The 16,586-nt window shown below is 39.4% G+C and overlaps 1 protein-coding gene across 1 annotated transcript in view; it reads right to left on the reverse strand.

Moving 5' to 3' along the window:
* Positions 1 to 16,586, reverse strand: part of LOC107553082 (integrin alpha-11-like) — a 52,295-nt gene that overhangs the window by 31,507 nt on the left and 4,202 nt on the right. The window contains exon 2 of the mRNA XM_016235179.1: positions 9,923 to 10,034. Coding sequence (XP_016090665.1) covers positions 9,923 to 10,034 — 112 coding nt within the window. The remainder of the gene's footprint in view (positions 1 to 9,922; positions 10,035 to 16,586) is intronic.

Genomic DNA, 16,586 nt, shown 5'->3' on the forward strand with positions numbered 1-16,586 from the left:
TTTAAAATATATATATATTTTATATATATATATATATATATATATATATATATATATATATATATATATATATATACATACATTTCTTCCAGATAACATTTCTTTAAATTTCAGCTTTTGACAATGACCAATAAAAACAAATTCATTTCTGAAGCAACTCGTTGCGTGTATAGTATCATGCATACTATTCATATTTTTCACACACAGACTGCATATTTTTCACACATAGCATATTTACCAATACTTACAAGGGAAACGCATATGTTTGCATGTACATACACTACAGCCTGTCTATTACATCCTCATGACCTTAATGTCATCTTGCACTTTTTCCATTTTTGTGCTGTTTGTTGTCCTTACATACCACTGCACTGTGTTGTTACATGTGTAAATACATTTAGTATAGTTTAATGTAGTACATTTAGTAACATTTAAAGTTGGATTACTTCTTTAATAGGTTAGCTATAGATTTATATATGTTTAAATATGTAACACCATGGTCCTGTGAAGCACGACATTTCTTTCCACATATAACTGAATGACACTAAAGCTCACTTGACTTGATATTTGATTAGGGCTGTGCGATTTGGAGGAAAATATCAAATTGCGATTTTTTTTTTTAGATATTGCGATTGCGATTTGATTTGCGATTTTAATTTTGCAAAGTCAAGCTTCAAAGTTGTCTGTCATTTCGAAGCTTAAATTGCATACGTTTTTCTTTAGTTTTAATTTGCCTAACTATCGATCTGACCCAGTAGACGCCATAATCTCACTCTGTCTCTCTCCCGCTTTCTGTTGCGCTCACTCTATTGGTTAGTAAGACTGCAACTCAAGGCTGGCAGTCATGCATATGCTCTGGAACAGAGTAATATCGCGTCCATATGGCAGGCTTTGCGATTAGGAAATCGCACCGTCTCAAATTGCGATTTCGATTCGATTTCGATTAATCGCACAGCCCTATATTTGATACATAATTGAAATGGGTCTACATGAAAATATAGAGCTGGTTTTATAATTTAGGAAGGAGATCATCATATCTGATGATCCTTGGCAAAGTTTGAAAATGCCTCTTCATTCTGTATTATACATGAAAGATTCACATAACAAAGGCACCATCACATCCTGCCACAATGAAAACAGTTTGAAACACTATATCTCACACACGCCAATAATCAACCCATCTAAAGCTGATTCTGACAAGTGGTAAATTAACAAATGGATTTTACCCCTTACAGTTAAAATATAATTATAGGTTAATGCTCTAAACAGGAGCAATACCCACTGAGGGACAGAGCGATTCAGAGAGCGATATCTGACACTAGTTTACTGCAGATCCAGACCTCCATGTGTTCTGCCATAGGCCAGGGGTCAACATCATGGGCCCCTTGAAAAAATATTTCTCTGTTTGGCAAGCTTCACCAGTGAAGCATTCCAACAAAATCTGGATCCAGCTTCCCAAACAAATGGATTTTACCCCTTACAGTTAAAATATAATTATAGGACACCCACAGGCTATTTACAGTGGAATTAAGGAATTAAGTACAACAAGAAGAACTGCCCATGTCCTACTGCTTAGCCTGGCTTTGGTAATTCAGTCAATACAATCAAATAAACAAAATGAAGTGGCAGGGACAGTTTATCACTGTTTCATATGTAAATATGAAATTTCTGTGATATAATGGTATTTGGATAAACAACCCCTCTAAGTTTGACACTGGTCTGAAATTAGCATGAAATAAGCCTACACATTAAAACTCAACAGAAGCCTCCAGTGAAAAGTTAATCTAATAATTTTTCACAGAAGGAGCTCAGACTGTGTGCAAATTTTCACTGCTATTAATATTGTGTATATCACTGGTGTTATAGCTGCCTTTGGCACTATACTTTACACTTGAGTTCAGCTCAGGACATGCTTACCTAAAAAAGGAAAGAAGGAGGTATGAAAGAGAAATAGAGAGATGAGCATGAGAAAGAGGACCTTTGTTGCAGTGATTTAACGGTCTAGTCAAACACAGTGAGCTGTTAAAACAATCAGGTTCAGACTCATTAAGCTCTTAAATTATTTTTTCTCTCTGCAGCAGGGCTACAAAAGGCTAATAGCACTGAATGAAACAGCCTCACTAATACACAACCTATTACATATTCAATCTCCCACAAAACGCTGTACTTGCGGCCCAAGTCCTTTGGAAAAATGGAAAATTGCCAATAATAGCCAAATGTTTTTCACATTTGAAGAGTGAGAAAAGACTTTGCTCATGCTACGATGGTGCTGACGACTATGAAGTGCCAGTGAGTCCACTGATATGGCGTTTCATTACTTTCATATACGATGGGACAGAAAAGGAAAGATGCACCACAAATGCTCCTTCTTAAATCACTGTGTGTTATTGATTTAAAAGGGCATGTCAAACATCACGAAAACCTCATCAGACTGACATTACCATAAAACGCTACACTTCTGTGCCATTACTTCTTCCTAGTAAAGGCAGCAAAGCAAGTTAAGTAACTATAGCAACTCACCCCACGTCCTTAAACCCATAAAACTATTAATGCACATATTGATTTAATCTAATCATTACTGATTTGTTAACCAAGGCATTCATGTACAGAAGAATTTTCCTAGTCCAGTGTGAAAGATAGCTCGTAAGCAGTCTTTCAGCCAAGTTTGAGTCTAGAGATGAAGAACGCTTCAACCCTCCTGCTGCTTGAGGAATTCATAGGTCACAGGCCAGACAAAAGTCAAAACTCTGCAAGGAATTCAAACTGCAACCATTCAAAAGTAAACAGACTGATCATATGTGTCCGTGTTTGTCTCTATGTCCATCCCAAGGGATCTATCAGGCCAGTTCTGTGGATGTGCAAGTGTCAGTGGCCACCCAGGAAAAAATCCCATTGGCAGCCAAAGAGACGTTATAGGAAAATAATTCTGGTCTGTTACATAATGGCATTTGTATATATTGTAAAAAGTCATTAGTATGCTTTCAACTTCATCCATGAACACCATCAAAGACAACCAAGTCATAATAGTCATACAAGTCATAGTCATACAAATCATAACCAAACTCAGCTATTTGTGTAATGTCTTGCAGTTTTAAAAGTTTTCTCTCCATCTATGTGCTGTGATCTGTTTCTATCCAAACAAAAATGGTGCTAAATAGCACGAAAAGTGGTTCATTGGATTGCAATCATAGGGGAACCACTTTAAGTGCTATATAGCACCTATCTTTAAAAGTACTATACAGCACCTTTGTCAAATGGTGCTATGTGGAACCATAAGAGGAACTCTGTTCTCCTGCATAGATTTTAGATATGTTACTCCACTCTCATATGTTTGCTGTGAATGGGAATTTACTACAATGGCAAAAGCTGTTTTGAATCACTTTTATGCTTTTCTGAGGTCAAAAAGTATTGTGTGGCAGCACTGGAATGTTTCCTTATGGGAGGGGGTTGAGAACCATGTTATCTTCAGGAGATACACTGTATTTTAATGTCTTTTTAAATCCTTTCCCCAACTAAACTAAGAGACTAAGAGAAAATTATAGAACCTATAAAGGGCTTATCGGGTTCTTTGTATGTCAGTGGTGCTATATAGCACCTCAACCATCCCAAGGAACTGCTGAAGAACCAATTTGTGTGTGTGTGTGTGTGTGTGTGTGTACTACAGAAAAAGTGAAAGACAGAATGAAAAAGTATTTAAAATTTGTTCCATTTGGTATTACTAACATCTGAAGGTAATAATGTCTGCAGATTATTTGATGTAGCTTTTAAGAACTCTGATATTTGACCTCTGACATTTACAAATATTATATTCATCAAAGAACATTGAAAATGTATCATGTTTTCCACAAAATATTAAGCAGCACAACGGTTTTTAACATTGATAATAATATAAGATGTTACTTGAACACTAAATCAAATCAAAGAATGATTTCTGAAGAATCATGTGACACTAAAGACTGGAGTAACAGAAACAGAAGACATTCTAAAATGTAAAAACATAAAAATAAAAAACCCAAACTTTGGGGTGGTAGTGTATAGAGGAAGGATGTAAATTTAAAACAATGTAAAACATATTAAAAAACATAAACACATGAAAAATATGTAAAACACACACTTTTCAATATGAAACCGTCACAAACATATATTATTCATACTGCAAAGAGCTCTAAGAGATAACTGGAATAGTTCAAATATTCATCACCCATGAAAATTTCCTGTGCCCCAAAACTCCCACATGCTCCCTATGAGTTGTGCAATGAATGCTGTATGGAGCTTGATCTGCTTTTATCATCATCACAGAGCTAAAGAGTTCAAATTTCTCTATGTGATGCAAGTTAGTGGGTTTAGCTCACTCTCTGTGACATATGTAAATGCAATTTTTTTTATATATAATTCTGATTTAAAATAAAATGCAACATACTTGTTTAGCGGTTTCTAGCCTGTAATTATATATCTGCTACATGGTAGCAACTTTTGAGATTGTTCCAATATACAGTTTGCAGGGCAATGCCTGTGTCTTGAAAAATGTATAGTGAACATGCTCCAAACAATCCTGGTGTACTGACCTGAAATAAAATGCATATGTTAACATAATGTTACGACTCAAAGTGAAAAATATGAGAGAATGACGACTACATACTCCTTTCCACAGCAGTAACCACAGGTGTGTTGCCAGCCCTTTTCCCCCATTTTCCTACGTGACTAAACTCCTTCTGTGCCTCTGAAACTGGGATAACACCTCTTTCCACTGCATGCTGCTGTGATAGGACCCTTACTGCACCCGAGAGAAAGAGAAAGTGAAAGTGAAAGTGAAAGAGAAAAAGAAAGAAAGAAAGTAGAGTTTGGAATAGCAAACTATAATATACCATTTTAGCAGTGGAGTCATGATTTTATCATTCATGTAATGATTATTCTAGTTATATAAAACTAGTTTCACACAGTATAGTTTTAAACAATAGTAGGTAGTATATACTCTGCAGTATGCCTTAATCAGTACATTATTTTTTTCTGTTTTGAAAATAGCCAGATTCAAAGAGAAAGTGACAACGAGACGACTAATTGGATGCTAGTCTTTTGTTGTCATCATTAACCATTCCCTTTCAGCTGGTTGATTGGATTTGAGATGATAGATGATAACATGTGATATGATGATCTCAGTTTTTGAATAAAAAAAGCATTATTTGTGGATAATTTTGGCAATGTTCACTCAAAAACTAATGTGAATAAGCTCAGATCAATGATGCCTATGATCAATTAGTTGTTATACCCTGTTTGAGCAAAGTCGGTAAGTTTTAGTCCAATTCAATAACATTAACTAGCATTTTTGGGAAAAAGAAAATCATCTGGGGTCAAAAATATTGGGAAACTACAAGAGGGTTAATTAGTGCTTCTCTGGTGGTGCGTTTCATTCAATTACCCAGTTAACCATATTTAAATGTCCGTTTTGGTTTTTGGCTAAATAAAAACTTTAATTTTATTTCTGTAAAAATAAATAAATAAATCTTTTAAATCTTTAAATATGATATTATATGAGATATGATATATAATATGGTATGATATGATATATTATTGCATTGCATTGCTTATTCAGTAAGCCCAGAACTTTTTTTTTCTTTTTTTTGTTTGGGGCCCAAAGAGTAAATTATGCAGAAGAGGAACTTAGTGTGTCCCCTTCATCACAGGGCAAGAGTCTATGGCCCACAGACCCTCAGTCAAGTATAATTTCAAAACATTTGAAGGCAAGTGATTATGGTTCAACCCTTAGAGACAAGTCTCTTCAAGAGCTTGAATTGTCAGAGGGAATGTATTGTGTGTTATCAGCACTGAAAGGCTTCGGGGTTGTGAGCAAGGTGTGACACAGCTAGACTCCATTACTTTCTTGGACTAAACATTCTCCTCTGAGGATCTGACTGTGTTAATCAAGACATTTCCTGAGTCAAACTGTGCGAGAGCACTGGTACACACACGCACAAGTAAATAGCCAGCAGTGTCCAAAATATTTTCCCTGTTCAAATGATCTTAGGTAGCCTTACCGCATAAAGGTGATTAGCTACTGTCTACAGCCAATTCCTGCACAACCTTTTTCCTCTCCTACTGCCTAGAGTCATGCCAGCATAAACACAACACACTCTCCCTAATGCTCTGTCTCTCTCTATCGAATACACATAAACAGATTTCCCTTTCAACTGTTTGCAGCATACTGCCAGGCTCCATTAGCTCCAGGCATGACGAAGCGAGAATAAAAGTTACGCCTTTTTTCTTTGCGTGAACATTTGGGCGGCGTTATGCAAATCTTCCCACATCGTGACGTAGACATGTGGGGGCGTGTTAGAACGAGCCGTTTTACGTGGGCATGGTTAACTCTTAACTTTTATACAGAATATCTCTTTGGATTTTAGACTTTAGTCTTTGCAACTTTACAGATCTTCTTTATGCACCAAGAGCTTGTAACACTCCAAAGAGAAAGGAAAAATTGAAATCGCATCATATGACCCCTTTAAGAGCTAGTACTCAAAACTCTAGATGAAACTGGTTCTATTTGCAGATTGTAGACTCTGGCAAGTGTATTAGGTGTAGCCCAACCTGCAGCTCTACAAATGTCTGCTAATGAGGCACTATTTGCTAATGCTGATGAAGCAGTAATGCCCCTGGTTGAGTGTGCCCTCACTCCCAGTTGGCATGGTAAGCCTCTGGCCTGATAGGACATAAGGATCACATTTACAATGGGTGGGAGATGGTGGGAGATCCTATGTTTGGAGACAGCATTCTCCTTCTGTTGACCTCCAAAGCAGACAAAGAGCTTTTCAGACAGTCTGAAACTCTGTGTGCATTCCAAATAAATGCATAGGGCTTGCACTGGGCACAACAGAGACAGGTTAGGATCCCCCTCCTGTGGGGGGATAGCTTGCAAGGTCACCACCTGATCTCTAAAAGGAGTGGTGGGAACCTTGGGCACATATCCAGGCCAGGGTCTCAGGACAACGTGAGAGTCTGCCGGCCCAAATTCTAGGCATGATTCGTAAAAGGAGAAGGCTTGGAGATCTCCCACCCTCTTGATAAAAGCGAGCACAGTCAGGAAGAGAGGGCACTAAGTCCAACTGACTGAAGGGGCTCAAACGGATCTCTCTGTAAGGCCTGAAGTACCACTGAGAGATCCCAAGAGGGAATGAGGCAAGGCCTTGGAGGATTCAACCTCCGGGCACCTCCTAGGAATCTGATAACCAATTCGTGCTTCCCCACCGATCTGCAATCTACAGTGTACCTGAGCACCTGTCCAAGCCCTCTTGGAGGAAGGATAGCACAGATTCGATGCCACATCTCAGAGGATCCTTACCATAGGAAGAGCACCAATTCACAAAAATGCGGCATTTCAGGTTGTATAGCCGCCTCGTCGAGGGGGCCCTAGCCTGTGTAATGATATTCACCACTGCTGGTGAAAGACCTCTGAGTTCCTCCTGGTCACATCCAGGGACAAAACACAGAGGTTCCAGAGATCTGGGCACGGGTGCCAGATTGTGCCCTTGTCCTGGGAGAGAAGGTCCCTCCTCAGAGGAATCCACCAGGGAGGAGCTGATGCCAACAGCACAAGCTCCGAGAACCAAGTATTGTTGGGCCAGGTATGTGGCACAAACAAGAGCTGTTACATGTCCTCCCTGACTTTGCACAGTGTCTGTTCAATGAGGCTCACTGGGGAAAATGCATATTCACGTAGGACTGGGCCAGCTGTGTGCCAGTGTGTCCATGCCAAGGGGGCCTTGGTCAGGGAACCCACAGTGGGCAATGAGTGGATTCTCGTGAGGCCAACAGATCTATCTGCGCCTGACCGAACAGACTCCAAAACAGCTGGATTGGCTGGGTGTGAAGCCTCCACTCGCCCCACTCGAGTGTGACCTGCCATGAGAGGGGGACCGCTACATGATTGAGGTCACTCGGAATGCGAGTGATACGCAGAGACCTGAGTCTCTGCTGGCTCCACAGTGAGAAATGGCGGGCGAGGTGTGAGCCTCAGTGCCATGCCCATCTCAAGACTCGGGCATGAAGCCCATACTGAAGCAGTCTCATATGCATCAGTCCCAATGGCATAAGCATGGCTGAGGATGCCATATGCCCCAGGAGCCTCTAAAAATATTTGAAAGTGACCGCTATCTTGTACTTGAGCATTGTACTTAAGCAGTTTAGCACAGACCGAGCACGATCCTCTGAGAGGTGTGCTGTCATAGTGACGAGTCCAATCCACACTGAAAAAAAGAGATACTCTGCACAGGGGAGAGTTACTCTTCTATCAGTTGACCCGAAGTCCCAATCGGGGTAGGTGGTCAAAGACCATGTCCCTGTATGCAAACCAACTCTCACGGGTGAGCTAGAATTAGCCATTCGTTGAGAATGAGAATGAGAATGCAAATGCGAGTGCCCACTTCCCTAAGAGGGGCAAGGACACCCTCCGCAACTTTTGTGAAGACGCAAGGAGACAGGGACAGCCCAAACGGAAGAACTTTGTACAAATGCCTGTCCTTCGAAGGCAGACTGAAGAAACAGCCTGAGTTTTGGGAGGATCAAGACATGAAAGCACGCATCCTTCAGGTCTATTGCCGCAAACCAATCTTGGTTCCAAATGCACCGCTATTGCTGTATTCCCTCGCTGGACCACTGTCAAGGGTGGTGAGAGTGGAGGAACTAGTGTATCATGTTATGGCAGAAAGGTGAGTTTTACGATTTCATCAGCTCCTCGTGCATTTCCGGGAAGAAAGGAACTGAGGTGGCACGCGGCTGAGTCTCACGCTCGGTCTCCAAAAACACTCAGGACAGGATGGAAGTATCCACTCAAGTTTGATGCTCTCTGCTGCCCGGGTAAGCAAGGCTGCCATCCCAGCGTCATGCCTAGACCAATGCATTGCACCCGGAAGTGCCGGTTTAGTTGAGTCATCTGCTTCCAATCGGTCAGACTCCGCCCTCCAAGAGGTGAATGCAGTGCTGCATATCTCAGAGAGACACTGCATCGGCTCCGAAGAACATAACGAGTGAGCAAATGCCCCACTGGCCTATTTATACTTGGATGTCCGGGGCGTGGCCAGCTATGCAAATTTTGCTCGACAATTTCATTGCCTTTTCTCAATGATGTCAGAGGTGTCTGGGCTCCCAAGTGTGACCACTAGTGATGGAACTTCGACACAATGTTGAAGTGACCAACTGAAAGGGAACACTTTTTCTTTGCAGGCATACTTATTATTTCACACACACAGAGATATAGACCTCTGGGCAGGGTTTCAGGTGAGCTGTGGCCAAGCAGACTTACTGAGATGCCAGATTGGAATCAAACTGCCAAAGCAAAGAGAGATGATGATATCACAGTGATGGACAACAAATGTTAAACTCCTTCCAATTCTCATAAGCCCGTAAAAGCATCATAGGTGGATTTTCCTTTTATAAGAGATCTAAATTTACTTGTGATGAAAACTTTATAAATCACTGAGGCAATGAGATCTACTGTTGATTTGGGAGATGAAATGAAAAACAAATTCACTATTTTCTTGGATATCATTCTGAATTACACTTCAGACACACAGAAACACTGTTATTTTTCATTCAACCAAAGTGCTTTTGACATCTTACAAAGGTGTGAAATCACAGGAAGCATTATTATCTGCTTAACCTTAAAGAGAGTCTTAAAGTCTTAAAAGGATAGTTCACCCAAAAAAAAAAAAAAATCATGTATTCGCCAATGTCATTTTAACTCTGTAGATTTTCTTTCTTCTGTAGAACATAAAAGATGTATTTTTTTTGTCCATACAATGGAAGTCAATGATCACATCTTTAAAAAATATCTTATTCTGTCATCATTCACTTATGAGGTAAAATATCTCTTTAGGGGGAATAGTTTAGGGGATGAAGGGGCACAGAAAAAGACCCAAGAAGTGCTGCTTACCACTTCTGTCCCCCAGCCATGTGTTGTTGGACAGTGTAGCCAAACTGTGTCTGCCTGGGGCCCTTTATGATCCGATGATTTCTGGTGTCAGTGTTGAAACAGTCATGGAACCCTGTAAACAGACAGACAATTCAAATATGAACCATTCACAGCATGCTTGGACTTATGACTACATTTACTGGCAATAGATTCTATGAGCTAAAGGAGCTCCAGCAATGACCCAAAACTAAGCTAAATTTAATTGTGGCTAAACTGAGTTTCTGCCAGCAAAAAGAGTCCTAAATATTAGGATCCTTTCATGAACTACACTACTACACAACTCACAGACAAACTTGAGTGCAAACGCAATAATGATTTTGTCAAAACTGAGTTATAACCTACAGTGAATCTGGTCTCAGAGACTATGATCTGTCGTGTGATTTGGCTTAGGCCAAATATACACAGACTCATGGAAAATTAATGGAGTGTGAAAATGTATATCAAAATCTAAATACTAACGCCCCAGTATAGTGACAGGTACACTATACTGTCAACAAGCACCGTCCTTCGGATGAGATGTTAAACCGAGGTCCTGACTCTCTGTGGTCATTAAAAATCCAAGGATGTCTTTTGAGAAGAGTAGAGGTGTGACATCGCCATCCTGGCCAAATTTGCCCATTGACCTCTGATCATCATGGCCTCCTAACAATCCCCATATCTACCGATTGGCTTCATCACTCTGTCTCCTCTCCACCAATAAGCTGGTGTGTGGTGGGCGTTCTGGCGCAATATGGCTGCCGTCGCATCATCCAGGTGGATGCTGCACACTGGTGGTGGATGAGGAGATACCCCCTGACAATGTAAAGTGCTTTGAGTGCCTAGAAAAGCGCTATATAAATGTAATGAATTATTAATTAAATACTTTTTTATTGATTTTGGACAGAGTTTTACACTCCATTTTCTCTGAATCAGTTAAAGGGGTTGTTGATCAGCTTTTTTCGAAGGTTTGATTGTGCTTATTGGTGCAGTTTGCAGTGTTCATGCTTCGTTTAAAAAAAAAAACATGTTATTTTTACATATTTTACCTTTATTCTACACCGCTGTTTATGTTCTCATCAAAATGGTCTGATGAGTTCCTGGTTCTAAGCCCCTCCCTCAGAAATACGCAATCGGGCTCAGATTGGTTAGCTGGCCCAGTGTGTTGTGATTCACTAACCGCCTAGTTCACGTTGTCTGGAAACGTCATGCCCCCTTATCATTACAGGTAGTTGCATGTTCCTGGGGCCAGGGTTTATGTAAACATCAGGGTTAATGATGTCACAAAACTGGGAAGAAGCTCGTTGTATTCCCTACCAGCCTTTCTTTGTAGTCCTTAAACAGCGATTTCTTTAAAATAAAATATCTCCCTTTGCATTGAACTTTGACCGTTGTAACTTTGCAGATGTTGTTTAAGCTCTAACAGCAACATTGCATACTAACTAAAGTTGAAAAAGTGAAATCATAATCAACTACGCCTTTAATTGAAGTCATTTTACTCAAAACTGGGTTTTTGTCTTTGTTGTGAGTAGACTTGTGCCTGTATTCGGTAATGCGGTATACCATGGTAATGAATATGCACGATATTGATATCGTGGGCACTTCTAAATACCCTGAATAATTATATATTACAAATTATTCAGAATTTCTAATGCATTTTAAGAATACTTTTCCCATCAACTGGTCAAAATGCACAACACCGCTGTATGCTGCGTGAAAGACGTTTGCGCACTCTGATGAAAATAAGCGCGGAACAGAAGCACGTGGCGGAACATGTGAGAGACGCTCTGGATGAAAGCGCACTTTCACTCTCTGACAGCAGATGGCGCTAAACTGCAGAAATAATAATAATAATTCATTTAAATGCAGCCGTTACCCCGGAAACCCTGTAAACAAAGCAGCTGCACTACTTTCTGTTTCTGAAAGGTGTTTAAATGGTTTAAACAGCCATTAAGATTTGTGTATTTGCTATGATGTTCATCACAGCGCCAAATACTTAAATATTTAGACTTAATAGGCTATTTATTTTCAAACTTTTTTACATTTGAATCTGGACTACAACATGCCCTAGATATTGTTTGAAAGTGTTTTTATTCTTTATTGTTTGGTCACACTTTACATTAGGGCTTCATTAGTTAACATTAGTTAATTCATTAGTTAACATAAACTGCCAATGAAAAATTCTTCAGAACATTCATTAATCTTAGGTATTCCAATATTTAATAACAGGTTGTTAAAATCGAAAGTCGCAACTGTGTTATTTAATGGGTCAACATGAACTAAGACTTGTATTTTTTAAACAAAGATTAATAACTTCTGTAGCAAATGTAGCTATTGCTCATTGTGAATGTTAATGCATTAACTAAGGTTAACTAATGAGGTCTTATTGTAAAGTGATACCTATTGGTCTTGTGACCAGCGTCCCGAGCTCACATCAGCGTTGCTCAGGAAACGGACGAGGAACACCTGCACACGCTCATCACGGGCTGATTGGTCACAGCTGCAAGTCCTCAGCCCACGGCCAGATAAGCCGCGTGAGGCCCGAGGAAGGGGAGAAGAGATGCTCTCCCAGAAGCTGAAGTCTAACGTGTTGTCTCCTTTACATTCCAGAAACCAGCCCGTGACCAAGCAGCCCCCGCACGAGCGCCGCACGGACACACCGACGCTGGAACACGCTCACGGAGAAGCCTCGACTCACCTCAGGACCCAGCGCACTCACTTGAGCACTTTCTCTGTGAATAAATCCACCCTCCGGGGTATTTATTTGAGCTCTCCTTGTCGCGTGTTCCTTCCACCCAGTTACAGTCTTTATAGTTCTTTTGCACTTTAATCTGTGTAAAACTTTTAACTTTATGCATTTTTCTGTATTGCTTTATTGCATTTAAATGTTCAGTTATTTTTGTAATAAGAAAAAAGTTATAAACTGTATTATGACAGCACCTTTTTTTTTTTAAACAAAATTTCAACATTGTGATAATACCGTGATAAAAGGATTAGCAATTAATCGCAACATGAAAATTTGATACGACATATCCCTAGTTGTGAGTATTGCCTGCAATGTAGATGACTGAGCAGCAGCGAGTAACTCCATTACTTGTTTGTGTTAATTGGGATTTTTGCAGGTCCTTAAAGATGTGGTCCAGAAATCCTCCTTAAATGGAAAAAAAAAAATATGGATACTTTGGTGTTTTGATGTTTCATCTCATTCTGAAAACAGACTTTAATTGCTTTGTCTCCATTAAAGTTCAAAGGGGTCTCCGTTTATCCATACCTGTATAGCTTCTGTGAAAGACTCCCAATGACTGCAAGATCTTGGTCACTGGATTAACAAACACATTCATGGAGGTCTTCTGCTGAAAACCCTTCATAATCAGTCTAATGCTCACGGTCATGGGGAAAGCCAGCATGATTTTCACTGCTTGACCTGACACTTCAACTCTGTCAACAGACTCTGGTGTGGGAGACACAGGACTATTGGACCTCATTATGGATGAGACTAAACAATAAAGCTGTCAGTCATCACAACAAATTTGACAGTCTGTCAGTCAAAGAAAAACAGCAGTAAGAAAGTTACATCTGACTCGCAGAGCTTTTACAGGCAAGTCCAATTTCAGTCACAAAGACTATTTTGTCTTTTAAGTTGCTTCCTATCAGCACCAGAATTATGGCTTAACCTGGAACAAATGCTGAAAAAGACAGTTTAGGCTACAAATAATTATTTTTTTAAATTAAAGGTATAGTTCACCCAAATTGAATAGAATATAATTCTGTCATTATTTACTCACCTTCATGTAGTTCCAATTCCAAACTATGACTTAATTTCTTCTGTGGATAACGAGAACATGTGCTGAAAATGTTTTAAGTGTTTTATTTATGTATGTATATACAGGTGCATCTCAATAAATTAGAACGTCATGGAAAAGTTAATTTATTTCAGTAATTCAACTCAAATTGTGAAACTTGTGTATTAAATAAATTCAATCCACTCAGACTGAAGTAGTTTAAGTCTTTGGTTCTTTTAATTGTGATGATTTTGGCTCACATTTAACAAAAACCCACCAATTCACTATCTCAACAAATTAGAATACTTCATAAGACCAATAAAAAAAAACATTTTTAGTGAATTGTTGGCCTTCTGGAAAGTATGTTCATTTACTGTACATGTACTCAATACTTGGTAGGGGCTCCTTTTGCTTTAATTACTGCCTCAATTCGACGTGGCATGGAGGTGATCAGTTTGTGGCACTGCTGAGGTGGTATGGAAGCCCAGGTTTCTTTGACAGTGGCCTTCAGCTCATCTGCAGTTTTTGGTCTCTTGTTTCTCATTTTCCTCTTGACAATACACCATAGATTCTCTATGGGGTTCAGGTCTGGTGAGTTTGCTGGCCAGTCAAGCACACCAACACCATGGTAATTTAACCAACTTTTGGTGCTTTTGGCAGTGTGGGCAGGTGCCAAATCCTGCTGGAAAATGAAATCAGCATCTTCAAAAAGCTGGTCAGCAGAAGGAAGCATGAAGTGCTCCAAAATTTCTTGGTAAAAGGGTGCTGTGGTGTTGGTTTTCAAAAAACACAATGGACCAACATCAGCAGATAAGTCATACAGGTTTGGAATGACATGAGGATGAGTAAATGACAGAAGTTTCAGTTCTTGGTGAACTAAACCTTTAATATTTATAGAAAGGCTTAAGCAAAAATTGTCAAATAATTATGTTTTTAATGATTTTGCAAATATTTTTACATCAGATGCACAGTGCAAAGATGGCCTTCTCATGTTAGATGTAGGGATTTCTAAATATGAATGGACACTGATATCAGCCATCACAAGGTTTGCTAAATCACCCAGCACATGAGTCCCATATTCTTGGTCGATTTCCTGTCAGTCTTGTAAATTCATCTACTCATGAGATCGAAACTAATTCGATCAGGAGACAACAAAGCTTTCTTGGTATCAAGGACTGAAAGAGTTCATTCACAACCTATAGAAACCCCATGTCTTGGGACCCACCAATGGATGGAACCATTATGTCCAGAACAGGAAAAGGATGAGTAAATTAACTGATGCCCTCAGGCAAGCCCGGGATATACAGCGTGACGCCACATGACTATCACAGGTTTAACCACCTGCTTCCTGCATGACCGAAACCCTTACTTTCTTGTGTCACAGACAAAGAAACAGAACCTTGCATGACTATTTTAAAAGACATCGTTTAAAAACATATAAGTAGTGAAAATGTATCCACTGTATGTGTTATGCTGTATCTATATATTTGATGTGTTTATGTGTTTATCGAAACCATGATACCTCAATCTTGGCCTTATAACTTTTCGTTTAGTGATTATGATTACTGTGCATGCAAAATACCTGTTGTTTAAGCTTGAATGAGAGCTTGTCTTATTCGCCGGGCTCGCTCTCTCACTCTAAAGAACTTTGGCTTTCATCTTCAAAGTCTTGCAAACTCAGGCTTTTAGCAGGACTGCTGAAGCTCTTCGTAACTCGGCAACCAACCAATCCAATGAGGGGTTTCCCAAAAGAACGTCATTCAAACGTCAACTCAGCGACCAATCAGCAATGGGGTTCCCTCAACAGACATCCAGGAAGCCCGCGTCAGCAACGGAATCACCTCAGCTTTTCAGCTGTCAACCAAAAGAACGCAAGTAACGAACAAACTCTTCAAATCTGCTGAACTGGTGTTGAGCTAATTTAAGCAGTAAAATTAAGACACATTCTCTGCTTGGTAAATTCTCTAAGGTGAATTTAAATCACTCGTAAAACGAGTTAGAACTTGAAAGCTTCATAGAACTCCGTCAACTCTCATTTCTGTCATCTGAAACTGTATGTGTGTTTTAGTTTAGGTTTTATGTAATGTAGAATAGCCAATAAAATTCATGTTTCATTTATAAATAATCATCGTCTGGTGTCATATAATTTCAAGGTTAAAACTTTGCCAAGATCAACGTTACCTCTCTAAGAGCTGACAAATTATCATAATTGTGTTCACCCATGGCCAGGGAGAACATAAAATACATATTCAATTGGTAATATACACTGACATCTTCTCGCTGGCCGAGTAGCTGATAGGGTGTAAACCATTTCAATTAAAATTCAGTTTAATCAGGCGGACCTCGACTTTTTCAGATTCGAGTTCTTTCAAAACCTGAATGAATTAATAATAATTAATTCCCTACAATTACAAATGAATAAAAATTCATTACATAGAACATCATATTATATGGCAACCCCATATCATAAAGATCAGTATTCAGAAGCATGGCTCTTAAAAATAAATCTAAGGAAATGAGAAATGTATAAGAGCTTTTATCCAAGAGTAAACACAACGGTTAATTTATCTGAGAATTACACTGAATTACACCGTTAATCTCCTCTCTGAACTCTGAACGACAGCATATGGATGTCATATCCTTGCACACCTGGAAACCGATGAATAGCAATGTATCCGTTTGACCAAAAAAAAAAGAGGCAAGGATGCAGAAAACATACAATGGGATCTGATGAAAGGACTGATTCTCTTTGGTGGCCCCAGGTCTCATTGCCTCCACTTTGGCCTCTGTACCATTGAAAAAACAGAGGATAAACATCCATCTCCTCTGGATTCAATTAAAAGAAAATTTTTTTTAAACAGGTCTTT

The sequence above is a fragment of the Sinocyclocheilus grahami genome, unplaced genomic scaffold (genome assembly GCF_001515645.1).
Source record: "Sinocyclocheilus grahami isolate Dianchi unplaced genomic scaffold, SAMN03320097.WGS_v1.1 scaffold464.1, whole genome shotgun sequence".
Classification (NCBI taxonomy): Eukaryota; Metazoa; Chordata; class Actinopteri; order Cypriniformes; family Cyprinidae; genus Sinocyclocheilus; species Sinocyclocheilus grahami.